This window comes from Dipteris shenzhenensis, chromosome 27 (assembly GCF_047967505.1).
Source record: "Dipteris shenzhenensis isolate YYH24624 ecotype China chromosome 27, Dip_SZ_1.0, whole genome shotgun sequence".
NCBI classification, from domain to species: domain Eukaryota; kingdom Viridiplantae; phylum Streptophyta; class Polypodiopsida; order Gleicheniales; family Dipteridaceae; genus Dipteris; species Dipteris shenzhenensis.
This window is the reverse complement of record NC_141622.1, coordinates 7,699,003-7,712,633: the sequence shown is the minus strand read 5'-3', so window position 1 is coordinate 7,712,633 and position 13,631 is coordinate 7,699,003. Positions and strand designations below refer to the sequence as shown.

The 13,631-nt window shown below is 45.9% G+C and overlaps 1 protein-coding gene across 1 annotated transcript in view; it reads right to left on the bottom strand.

Annotated features, from left to right (window-relative positions):
• The window catches only part of LOC147883816 (RING-H2 finger protein ATL48-like), a 50,820-nt gene extending 41,334 nt beyond the window's left edge, over positions 1-9,486 (bottom strand). Inside the window, exon 1 of the mRNA XM_087398829.1 lies at positions 9,287-9,486. Coding sequence (XP_087254955.1) covers positions 9,287-9,371 — 85 coding nt within the window. The 5' untranslated portion in view covers positions 9,372-9,486. The remainder of the gene's footprint in view (positions 1-9,286) is intronic.
• Positions 9,487-13,631: the final 4,145 nt, after the last annotated feature.

The following is a 13,631-nucleotide window of genomic DNA, read 5'->3' as shown; positions in this document are numbered from 1 at the left end:
AAGCCTACCTTGATGAATGACTCCTTGCTCGGTGCACCAGATCGGCAGGTCCTCCTGCCAAAAACAAGCAAGCGATCCTCCATTTGGATCCGGAAAGCCTGCTAGCAGCGCCTGCTTCGTGCTACTAGAAGGCTGGAGTATACGTGGTCGCAGCAATCACACTAATGGCTACCTACTTATTGGACCCCTCTGCGTTCCTTTGGGGACACTGATGCCAATAATGACCTTTTTGGCCACATCGGTTACATGTACGAGATGCCTTGAGAGCTTTTCATTCCTCAGTTGTCAACTGCTTTCTGCCTTTCTGATCAGCTTTCAAAGCCTCATGCTGACTATCATAGGTACGATCGACGAAGCGCTCCTCTTGGTCAAGCACCATGGGATCCAATTCCTCCCAGGTCAACTCATTCACCCTACCACCGGTGATCAAGGCTGAATAAAAGCCCCCGTACTGAGAGGATAACTGGGAAAGTAGAGTAATGGCCATGTCCTCTGATGAAATTTGCTTCCCCGCCTGGAGGATCTCATGCTGAAGTTCCTGTAACTTGTAGATGTGGTCCTGCATCGATGAAGACTTCTTGGGATCCAACAACCTCATCTGGACCTCCAGTGAGACCCTCTTTCATGGGAGAGGTTCGATTATACATGGACTCCAAATGCTCCCATGTACTTTTGGCCACTGTCATGTGCTTCACGTGATTAATCACCTTCAAGAGTACAGTTGAGAAATATAAATGATCTTACCCTGGCATTAACACGGTCTCACAGCTAGGACAGAGTCTCGAGCCAGGATGCCAAGGTCCTCTACTAGGGGATTTGGTCAGGCAACACCTATCAAGACGAAATCTGCCATGTTGTATGAGTGTAACACAGATTCCATCATCACTCGCCAAACGCTGTAATTGGGCCCATCCAATTGCCGGTCAACCGGGAACGTGGGCAACACTAGAATTCTAGTCTTATTCTCTGCCATCTCGGACAAAGTCGCCATGTTGGAGTGAAGAGGATGACAAATTGAAAGAGAAGATGGATGGGATAGAAGGGAATTGAGGGTTGAAGAAAGGAGAAGGCGGAAGAGGAAGATGAAGGGGCTGGCAGCCTAATGTACCTTCTATGAAGAACCAGCCTTCTCAAGAATGCAAATGTGTGCAATGCATGCAGAATTTGAATGCCGATTGGCCCTCCAATGGAGAAGAGCGCCCTCGTGAGAGTACTTGTTTCTATTTTCGACCTACATGCAAGGTGGGAGAGAGATGGCGGATGAATGCAAGGTGAATGAAGAATGCTATGTGAGATTCACAATGAAAGGGTGATACCCTTTCATTAATGTCCCTTGAAATCACTCAAGTTCCATCTTCCCATTTACACCTACCCTTAGCCTATGACCCATGCATCTACCATTCAATGCACCTTAATGCACCCTTCCCTTCCTATTGCCCCGAGGACCTAGGCACGTGTGTGCACATTTTTATTAATAAAATAAGTATCACATAATTCGATGCCGTCTAAAGCAGTGGCTCCAGCTCGACTAGTCCTATCTACTCAGATGATCCACTACCATAACAAATCGGTTGGTGTCCATCATAAATACATATACATGTTACACCATTGGCGTATAATATATAATAATGTTTTAATGTGTACTAATCACAAATTAGTGATTTCTCTTGTCATGACACCTTCACACCTCGCTTTTCATCCCTTGGAAACACCTCCTCTGTGATCTGAACACACCCTTCAAAGTCACCCCTTTGCTGGTCACCTGAACAGTCCTCTCCTCGAACACGCTTCTCCTCAAAGACACCGTCGAACAGCACCCTAATCCTCCTTTCTGTGTGTTGGCTCAACACTCCCTCTGCTCCTTGGCTCCTCGTGTATGGGCGAACTTCCACGTTAGAGGAATTAGAGAATGCTGCCCACGAAACCGCGCAACAGTCATCTTCCTCCTGACGCCTTTTCTTGCAATGCGACTTGCTGGAGCAGCCATTCAAAAATTCCTCTAAGCCAAGCTTGCACAACAGCATGAGCTAGCTCCTGTCCAGATTTGAAGGGAAATGGTCCACTAGGGAGGGAGAAACAACAAAAAAACCAATTGACTTTCAAGCTGCTGGCTATGGCGACGTGACGTGGCATTTTGCCTCTCCTCCTCAGTGGCTGAGGCATCCTATGAAGATTATGCTTTTTGAACCATCTCCATATATATGCTGCAGATCTCTCTTTTTATGTTGAGTCAAGGTACTCAGCCTGGATAGTGCTCCAAAATGAATGAAATAAACTTTTGTGTGTTTTGTAAACCCCTCTGGTCACCATATGATGTAGGCCATGTGTATGTGTTTTGCTCCATGGTACCTCCTGCAGACATTGTGTGCATGTACATGCAGGGAAGATAACCATTGGAAGGTCTTATGTATCCCTTTTGTTTACCTCACACCCTTGGGAACCCCGTGCTAGCATGAGATCCTAGCCATAGATTTATCCTTGACCACCATGAGATGGCATGAGAAACTATGAGACTAGATGTATCCTTGACATAGCTTGAGGCATTCCCTTGAGGGGGGGTATGATGGGATATCTCAAGGTGTATGCCTGAGGCACACCTTGGTTTCTATGTGTGTATGCTAGAGGCACAGTTAGGTGCCCATAAGCACTGTTAGGTGGTGGTAGATGCCACATAGGATGATTGAGAGAATCTAGGACCTGATTGAGGAGATGATTGAGGAGATGATTGTGGAGCTTGGTGGCTCATGTAAGAGGTGCCTACATATGGACCTCACCTTTCTTCATTTTATAAGCAAGTAAGCATTCTCATTTCGTGTTCAGCTTCATGCTTTCCTTTCAGTTCTTCAACAATGTAGGTATGAACCATGACAATTCGGTGAGTCGATCCACAATCACCCAAATTGCATAATGTCCACGACATGTTTTTGATAATCCTACCACAAAATCCATGGAAATCTTCTACCATTTCTTTTGGAATATTTCAAGAGGATGCAATACGCCACCGCGTTTCAAGCGCTCAACTTATTAACTTGGCACTGTTGACAATTTCAAACATATAGATTGGGCAAATAAGGGTGAATGCTAAGAGCCCTATGAGTGCTTATGAGGGAGTGTAAGCGAGTGATGCAAGTTGTTGTTGTTGTGTGTGTGTGTGTGTGAGTTGATGCGATTTGGGTAGTTTAGGGAGTGATTGAGAGTGAAGCAATGATTGTAATAAGAGGCTAGTTGGTCCCCTTTTAGGGTTACACTTGGTCGGGTCAACGGGACTAGACTTGACCCTAGTGGGTCAGGTGAGCCGAACCTATGGTCGGGTTAGCCAAGTAGGCTGGTCGGCCAATTTTTGTAGGATTGAGGTGAGAAGTGCAACGGAAATGAACGGAAGAGAGAGAGAGAGATAGCACGCGTCACACACCCACACTGAGAAGGAGAGAAAGGCATAGGAGAACTGCAAGTGATCTCTTGATAAAACCCTGCTACAATTGGGGGAAAACCTCGGAAACAACGGGTTGCTCGAGAGCTCGGAACACACAACTCAACAACCAAAGGAAGGAAGCAAAAGGGAGTGGATGAATTGCTCCACTACCCTACTCCACCGGTGCAAGACTGGGCTGGCTGTGCTCCTCTGCTAGGCCCTGCTATTGCTCCACACAATGGTACAAAGAGGGCTGAGGGGGGCCCTATATATAGCCCCCCAACCCCTCCCTAATCGGGTGCGTAGTGGAGCAGTTCATTCACTCCCTTGTGCTCCCTTCCTTTGGTTTTTGAGCTGTGTGTTCCGAGCTCTCGAGCAGCCTGTTGTTTCCGAGGTTTTCCCCCAGTTGTAGCGGAGTTTTCTCCAGAGATCACCTGCAGTTCTCATGTGCCTCTCTCCTTCTCACTGTGTGTGTGTGTGAGGCATGCTATCTCTCTCTCTCTTCCGTTTATTTGCGCTACACTTCTCACATGGTATCAGAGCCAGGTTGTCTTGAGACTACAGCTCAGAGGATTTGGAGAATGGCGAAAAGACGAGGGAGAACAAGCTCTCACAAGTTTGGGGAAGAAATGGTGAAGATGAAGAAGAAGAAGATGGAGAAGAAGAAGATGATGACATGGCATAAATGGGCTCAAGGAGGATCATAGTGCTCTGATACCATGTTGAAGAATTGAAAGGGAAGCATGAAGCTGAACACGAAATAAGAATGCTTGCTTGCTTATGGAATGAAGAAAGGTGAGGTCCATATGTAGGCACCTCTTACATGAGCCACCAAGCTCCACAATCATCTCCTCAATCAGCTCCTAGATTCTCTCAATCATCCTATGTGGCATCTACCACCACCTAACAGTGCTTATGGGCACCTAACTGTGCCTCTAGCACACACACATAGAAACCAAGGTGTGCTTGGGGCATACACCTTGAGATATCCCATCATACATGAGAGTATTTCAGCCACTCAACTTACCCACCTATTTGTGGAAAATCTGTTTAGCCTATTATTTCTTATTGACTAAAATAGTTATTGATATAGTTTACAGGGCATTTTAAGAGAACTATGTTCATAAAGTTGGACACTCAGCTCAGCATGAGTTCGGTTGATCGACCTGAATCGAATAAAACAAAATGAAGAGGGTTAATCAAACTATAAAATATATGTTGAGAGCTTACGTCTATCGGAGGCAGTCTGATTGGGAAGCATATCTTCCTTTATTGTAGACAATCAGCCACCCAAATCAGTCCATTCATGCTGAAGCATGGATACCAGCCTAAAGCCCCATCGGTAGTAGGCTTGCAATGACTGCTGTTGATTGTTGCAACAGCAGCAAGATGTATTGCACTTTGCAAGAGAAAGCCAAAAAAGTACTCAAGATAGACCACAATTTTATGCTAATCAAAAGTGGTTACCTTGAGTTTTCTCAAAGGGCCAATGGGTTGACTTAAAGATCCCTAAAGATTCTCAAGTAATGTGAACTGGTCAGGTCTATAAAATATCTTCACACCCCTTGTGGCTCTTTCTTGATCCTTAAAAAGATCACATCGGTTACACGTACGGGATGCCTTGAAAGCTTCTCGTTCCTCGGCGGTCAACTGCTTTCTACCTTTTTGCTCAGCTGCCAAAGCCTTAGGCTGACTTTCTTGCTCCTCGTCAAGCATCACTAGGACCACTTCCTCCTAGGTCAACTCATTCATCCTACCACTGGTGATCAAGGACGAATAGAAGGCCCCACACTGAGAGGATAACAAGGACAAAAGAGTTATGGCCATGGCCTCGGATGATATCTGCTTCCTTGCCTGAAGGATCTTCTGCTGAAGTTCCTGTAACTTGTCGATTCGATGAAGACTTCTTGGGATCCAATAACCGCTTCCTTGCTTGGAGGATCTTCTGCTGAAGTTCCTGTAACTTGTCGATGTGGTCCCGCATCGATGAAGACTTCTTGGGATCCAACAACCACATCTAGACTTCCAAGGAAACCCTCTTTATGGGAGAGGTTCGATTATACATGGACGTCAAAAGCTATGGCCACTGTCATGTGCTTCACGTGATTAATCACCTCAAGAGTACAATTAAGAAAAATGAACGATCTTACCCTTGAATTGACATGGTGCCAGAGTTGAGATAGGGTCTTGGACTCCTTTTGCGCCAGAATGCCAAGGTCCTTCACAAGGAGATCGGGTCTGTCAACACCTACCAAGATGAAATCTACCAAATCATATCATTGTAACACAGAGTCCATCATTACCCACCAGATGCCGTAATTGAGCCCATCCAACTGCCAGTCAACCGGGAACGTGGGCAACACTAGGAATTTTGTCTTGTTCTCTGCCATCTCGAACAAAGTCACCAGGTCGAAGTGAAGAGGAAGCTGCCCTGAAAGAGAAGATGGATGGGATAGAAGGGAATAGAGCTCAATATACCTTCACTCCTCGCTATCCGTCCCTTGGGAACACCTCCTCTCTGATCTGAAACACCCTTCAACGTCACCCTTCGCTGGACACCCGAACAGCCCACTCCTCGCACACGCTCCTCCTCGATGACATCTCCAAACAGCACTCTAAACCTCCTCTCTGTGTGCTAGCTCGACATTCTGTCCGCTCCTCGGGTCTCAAGCCAACGGTGGCTATGATACCATGTGAGAAGTGCGGTGGAAATGAACGGAAGGGTGAGAGAGAGAGCCAACCTCACACACACAAAAGAAAGGAAAGAGAGACGAGAAAAACTGCAAGTGATCTCAGGCCAAAACCCCACAGCCTGCTGGGGAAACCTCTAATGAAATGAACTGCCAGAGCTCACTGGACTGCTCACTAGACTGCTCCACAAGGTTCTCAAAACACAATTAGGGGGGCCTATATATAGCCCCAGCACCCTAGTCGGTCAGCATAAGGCAGGGCCAACCAGCATGCTCTTGTGGGCCGACCTCTATGGCTCTACATAAGGGGCTCAACAGGCCCTCTAAGGAGGGCTGTGCCCTCTGCCCTCCAGCCGACTATCAAGAGGGCCTATGGCCGAACCCCCTGCCCTAGAACCTGCCACATAGGAGGCTGCGTGGTAGCCCTCTAGAGGCTGCCAAGTGGCCGACCAGCAGGCTCGACCACCACAACAAGACCAGCCTCTGCTGGGGCCTACAAAACTGCCCACAGAGCTGCCTACAAGGCCACCTCCACTGGCACACAAAGGGCGCCTCCACAGCTGCCCACTATGGCATGAATACGGACCAACATGGGGCGAATATCTACCCTCATGGGGGGCGTGCACACCAACAACACAGGCCCTCACTCATCTACCTCTCACTAGGTGGGCACACCCACAAGCAATGTCCTCTCTCTCTAGGTGACATCAGGAGATGCTGACTTCTAACAATCGTAAGCCTAGATGGACTCCATCCTAGGTGGGTATTCTTAGCAAGTCCCACTCCAAGAATTCCCCAAATGAGCTGAGGCTCATACTTTTGTAGGCATAGGGTATCTTGTGTGTCTCAACCTTAACCTGTATCAAGGGTACGTCATGTCGTAAGTGTACCAAGGTTAGGTTACCCATCTTCTGTCCTCTTTGTTCTGAGAAAGAAAAACATAAACATGAAGAATTGGCACCAAATACTTTCCTAAGTACTATCCTTTTTTGAACCATCTTTCTACTCAACTTTCAGCTTTGGAACAACCCTATTTCTAAGCTGTCGGTCCCTATAATCCTGAAGACATTCCAGCTCATGGGACGCATAACGGGTGAGATCTTTGACTTGTACAAGTTCATCCTCAGAGACTAAATTATTTGCAGCACCCAACTTCTCTGTGAGTCAACTGACATGAAAGATGTGTGTACCCAAACACTATCATGAGGAACTTGTAAGCCGCCAAAAAGGTCACTATTGGCGGCAGTGTCCCCAAAAAAACGTTGAGGGGTCCAGTAACCAGTTGGCCAATAGTGTTACTGCTGCGACGATGTATGCTCTAGCCTTCTAGCAGGATGGGGCAGGTGCCGCCAGTAGGCTTATGGAAGATTTCGTTCTTGTTTGTAGCAGCAAGACCTGCCACTGAGGTGCAAGGGAAAGGGTGTCATTTATCGAGACAGGTTCGCATGCAGGACCTCGAGCCACGAGGAGTTGTTGCCACTGACTTAGGTGGCTGTCTGTTCCCAGTATGTCTTTTGCTTGGACTTATGAGCAGGCAGATCCAGAGGGGGTCTCCTAGAGTTCTATGGATTCCTCCAGTTTTTCCAGCGGCACACCTACCTCCCTAGCGTCTCTGTTCCATCCACGAGCTGAGAGGGGGTGTTAGAGGTCAACATCTCCTAATGTCACCGCCTTGCTTGTGGGTGTGCCCGCGCAGTGAGAGGCTAGGGTAGATGAGTGAGGGCATTTTTTGTGGGTTTGCCCACCCCGCGTGAGGGTAAATATTCGCCCCGTATTGGTCCGTATTCATGCCATAGTGGCCGGCTGTGGAGGTGCCCTTTGTGTGCTAGTGGAGGTGGCCTTGTAGGCAGCTCTGTGGGCAGTTTTGTAGGCCCCAGCAGAGGCTAGTCCAGCTGTGGTGGTCCAACCTGCTGGTCGGCCACTTGGCAGCCTCCAGATGGCTGCGTGGCAGCCTCCTATGTGGCCGGGCCCCCTTGCTAGTCGGCTGGAGGGCAGAGGGCACAGCCCTCCCTAGAGGGCTTGTTCAGCCCCTTATGTAGAGCCATAGGGGTCGGCCCACAAGAGCAGGCTGGTCGGCCCTGCCTCATTAGGGGGCTTGGGCTATATATAGGCCCCCCCCACTTGTGTTTTGAGCATCTCATTTGGGAGCCTTGTGGAGCAGTTTAGTGAGCAGTCCAGTGAGCTCCTTGGCAGTTCATTTCAGTAGAGGTTTCCCCAGCAGGCTGTCTGAGATCACTTGCAGTTTCTCTCATCTCTCTCTCCTTTCTTGTTTTGTGTGTGTGAGGTTGGCTCTCTCTCTCACTCTTCCATTCATTTCCGCTGCACTTCTCACAACATCTATGAGAAAATGGGGCTGCATGGTATGGTACATGTAGTCTTACCTGGGATATTATTGGTTTGGGGTTTGTCTGGCCTCTAGCTCATTGCAAGGATCTATGGTTGGAAACCGTGTGTCCCTGTGCTTGTGTTCTAGCTCTTGTTGGTGTTTTAAGGTAGCTCGTGGATAGAGGACTACGTTGTTCACCCTATTCCTCCTAGGTTAGCTGTGGCTAATATGTAAGGGGTGTTTCACTTAATCACGGCAAATTCCAGGAAATGGAAAATCACAGAAAACCCAGCGATTGAGCTGTAGCCTCAACGATAATCCTAATATCTGCAATAATGTGGCTTGTGAGTTATGATATATCCTGCAATGTCGAAGTGAGGCTGAGAGCTTGACAATTGGGTAGACAACTTGGTGTTGCAGTTGATCGTCATGGTCTGCTCAGGGCTGTTGAATTCACACTCGCTACACGACACCATAAGGTAAAACAAGCTTGAAGTCTCTCCTGGGGAGAGAGAGAGAGCGCCATATGGGTTTCTAACAATGGCTGCCCACCAACCCCTCCAATGAGAATTGAGCCTCAAAGCCTCAAAGCAAGCTGAAACGCTGGGAGTGCCTGCCTTTAGAGGTCTAGTGATGCCTGCAATTGGCTGACAGTGACGTAATGTAACCCGGGAGCATAGATAGCTTGCCTCTGAAACATTAATCATACTATTGTGCGCAACGCGTTAAGAAAAGAGATTAATATATTATCACCAGTACTGGGGCGAATTCCCTGAGAGACGGTGGAAATCGCTGGACAATAAGACGGTTCAAATTTCAGTAAACCTGCTCCACAAAATTGCTAGAAAGAGCGCTCACCCAAAGGGACCAGAGGGTTCCGGACGTATTTCTTACTGCCGAAAAGATCATCAGTGTCGATTGCTTCCAAATCCTGGGAACCCATGGGAATATAGGTACAAGCCCAATGTGCAAGCTGTGCCAAAATGCATGAGCAACAAGCTTAACACAAGGAGCCTTGAACGTAAATCCGACTGTTTATACAATATCACGCGCATTTCTCCCAAAAGCAATGAAATAACTAAACCTAACCATAGGTTTTCACATAACTAGTTTAGGTACATTAAAATTAGTCCTAAGAGAATGGAAGTCCACTTCGAGTACTAAGTAGTCTTAACTAACAAGATGAATGCTCATAAAGCATTCAAAAGGCCTGCCTCAAATGTGTAGCTTGGAAAAGAGAGAGAGAGGGAGAGAGAGAGAGAGAGCCGACTTCAATGTGCATGAAGGAGAAGAGGGGGAGAGAGAGAGAGAGGGGAGAGAGGGGGGGGGCTTGCCTTCAAATAGAAAGAGAGAGAAAGAGGGAGGAATAGGTGGAGATAATCAATCATAAAAAACAAAAACAGACAAGTGGACCAATCAACAATTCACAATAAAAACTTTAAAAATTTCAAAATTTTGCCCATCTCCAAAGCTGAAGCCTTCACTAAGGCCTACCTAGAGGCAGTCCAAAAATTAGGATCTTTTCGGCCCTGCAAGAGTCTTAGGAAACGGTGAAAAGTTAGGAAAAGGTGGTTTTACGTGTTCTTGGTCAATTTGATCGAGTTAGTGTAACACAATGGTTAGGTTATGGTTATTGGCGAGGGTTAGGGTTGGCAATAAAGCTTGAGTAGCACATTTAGCGTTGTGCCTTTGTGCTCTGTCTCCCCACTTTCGTAGCTAATGTTTGGCTGTACAGTCTTCTCCTTCCTTTCCGCCTTACGCTCCTCTACACCCGATACTCTTCTCCTTACTCTTCGCCTTACGCTCCTCTCCGCCTTACACTCCTCTATGCCTAATACTCTTCTCCTCTCCTTATGTACTTGTGTCTGCCTATACTGCTCTCCGCCTTCCTAGCCAACGGTCTCTGGCTTCGGAGGTGTTTGGCACTTGTGCGGTTTTTTGGGTGTTTTGCGTCTTCGATGTACTGTTGTGGAGGTCTGTCGGCTTAACAAAGGACTATTTCATGCTGATTTGAAGGGGTCTTGCTCTTTCCAGATTCGAAATGTATGTTCCGTTTGCGTTTTCCCCATACATTTCGACATGCAAGGTGCTATTCTTAGATGTCGGTGTTTAGGGGATTGGAATAGGGCCTTCCAAACTGTAACAATGATGTGTGTTGGTCGGTTGTGTGTGGTGTGATGTTTAGTGTGCTAAAGAGAGGTGGTCAAAATCTTTCTAAAAAGCAGCTCATTTAAGCATCTGCTCTTTCGACGGATTTCCATCGTTCCTGCTTGCCTATAAAAGGAGGGGTTTACGCAGTGAAAATGCTTTTCAAGATCTCAACTACATTGCTCTAAATTTGTGAGGCAGAGATTGAAGTATTTCCAGTTGAAAGAGAGACGATTCGTTTGTGATGGCTAGTGTTTGTGAGATGGACACGGCAGAATCTGGGGGTGATTCTTTGTTTACTTTATTCATCAGGGTCTTTGATTCGTTGTTGTTTTAGTGAAGATCCATGCATTGTCGTCGACTGTTTGTTGATTGTTAGGGTCTTTGGTTGTATGCTGTTTAGTTCGCATGGTCTGCCATAGTCCTACTCTACGTTCCGTGACTATTATCCCCAACAAGGCTTGGTTTCTCTCCACCAAGATCTTGACTATTACCATGGCTTGTTCTCCAACCATGGCCTTAACCTTGCCCTCTATCTTCCCACGAGCTTTCCATTCTGCAAACAAGAGGAAGACAATCCTTCACGATGCGGTGTATTTGCACTTTGTTTTTAGGCCTTCGTTGTTCTAAGAACAGGAGTGTGCCGTAGTAGGCAATGGTGGGTTTCAGGAAAATGAAGAGCTTGCTCGGTTGTCTGGTTTGTGCATGTTTGTGGTGTGTGGACCATATTTGTTTATGAAGTGTCATTCTGTCAATGATTTATTAATTAGTAATGTGGTTTGTCTGTGAGACCATTGGAAAACTTGGTGCATGCTTGCCTACGGCATTATGTTCATGTCTTCCAAGATGCCTAGAAGATACTGTTTGGAAGGCCCGACATTCTGCATTATCAGAAAATGGTGTTCATTATTATGTTTAGACACATTTTTGGTTCGCCTTACTCAAGAAGGCGGTTGTTATAGAAAAGGCTGTTGTTAGTCATTGTCTTCCACATTACAAACTGGAATTGTAATAGGAGTTATAAAAGCTATTTGGAGTTGGTCTACTATTATGTTAAATCCCATGAGAAGTTAATGTACTTTTATATGCCTTTGTAAGATTCAAATGATATATTATTGAAATCCAGAAGCATGAAGTGTTTAACTATTACGAAAAATATGTAGAAATCTAATTACATCGATCTTTCAAAGATTTAAGCTTCATAACTGTTCAGCCATTGATGGGTTTTAATTTTGAAATGATAAATTACTAAAATGCATTACCATGAAGTGTTTAATTATTTTACATAACATGTACAAAAGTAGAGTATGAGCTTCAAGTATTAGTGAAATGTAATTGGTAACTAGTTCATCTATGCTTATGAAGTTCACTTCCGTATTATTACTTTAGCAAAACTGATTCTTATTGTGATTTTCCTGTGCTTGGGTTGGAAAAAGTTGACCAGGTTATATATTGAAGGCCAAACATAAATTTAGAGTTGATTAAATAAGCTCTTTTGTTTCATGCAGACAATAGCAAAATTTGTAGTGTGTAGTAACCATAGACTTGGGCAAAATTTTAGCATTAATGGGGATTTTATTTTAAGTGAATTTGTTAGGGAGAGATCACATTTGTTGCACATTGTTGACAACAGTGATTAAGCTTGCAGTAGTTGATGTCAGCATTGTTGAGATATCGAGCTCCACTCGCGATATGCCAGGGTGACCATTGTGTATTTATGTCACCGACTTGTTAGCTGGAGATGCAGTTGGTACACCGCCCACGAATAATAGCTGGGGGATGACAGCTATCCTTATCTACTCTAGTTTGTGGCTCAGTTAGTATGCCACCTTAGTTAGTTGAGTTTGGTTTGAGACCCACATATAGGGTTCTTCTATTTTCTTTGTACTAGAGTTCTTTTGGCTTTCACAACTAAGAAGAGGAAAACTGTTTTCAGCCTCCACCTTTGTGTGTATTCCCCCATTGTGATTGCGAGAAAGCCTCAAGTGAGACTCCTTCCCTCTCTCCCACTATCTTCACATGGTATCAGAGCCTTGTTCGTGGTAAGGAGCTCAAGAAAGCAAACCAAGTTCGCAGTGTCCTGGTAAGAGGACAAGTGTTGCTTTCCTTTTTCGAGTTTGGGAGCAAATCTCTGCAGGTAGCACAGCCGGAAGTGCAAGAGTGCACTGTCTCAGATTGAGACGCCCTTCGCGGTGTGGCGAGAGGGCATTATATGCTGCGGGAGAAGGCAAAGCCCCTGGTGACTTTATTTTTCTGATTCGAGGTCATTTCGGGGCCCGTTTTGGAGGCGGAAGTTCTCCGCAGGCACTCAGAAAAAGGCCCTGTTTTTGCTGTGCGACCACTACTCAGCTAGTCGGTGAAAAGTTGCCGCGGAAATTGCATCGTATGCCTGTGTGCAGAGATTTTGGGAGTTGCAGATTCATGCTTGTTGCCTGTTGATGCAAAATCGTTACTACGAAGTGACTGTGTGGTAAAATACCACTTTCGTCAGTTTTGCAGATCTGCCCGTGTGAGGCAAAGGCTGTGTTTTTGTAGTGACAGAATATTTTGCAGTGTTCTGTAATGGCATCTGATTCCCTTTCACAGATTGTCACTGAAAAGCTTGACAAGAACAACTTCCAGGCATGGAAGTTTAGAATGACGAATTTCTTGATGGGAAAAGGCTACTGGGAGTTCATTACAGGAAATGAAGAAGAACCAGTTCTTCCTAATGTTCCCAATCAACAGGAAATGCAGGCATTTAAAGGATGGCATGAGAGAGCCAGAAAAGTTATGTACTGGCTGTCTATCAGTATTTCAGATTCAATGATTGTGCATATTCAGGATGCAAGTACGCCAAAGGTGGCATGGGATACTTTGGCTAAAATGTACACAGCACAAATACGCAGGCCAGGAAAATGCAGCTCAAGCAGGAGCTACACAATGTGCAGAGAGAAAATATGAGCATCAATGACTACCACATGAAGGTGAAGAAAATTGCGGATGCACTTGCTTCCATTGGGTTGCCAGTGGATGATGACGATTTAGTTTCTGTGACCTTGAATGGTCTAGGAAA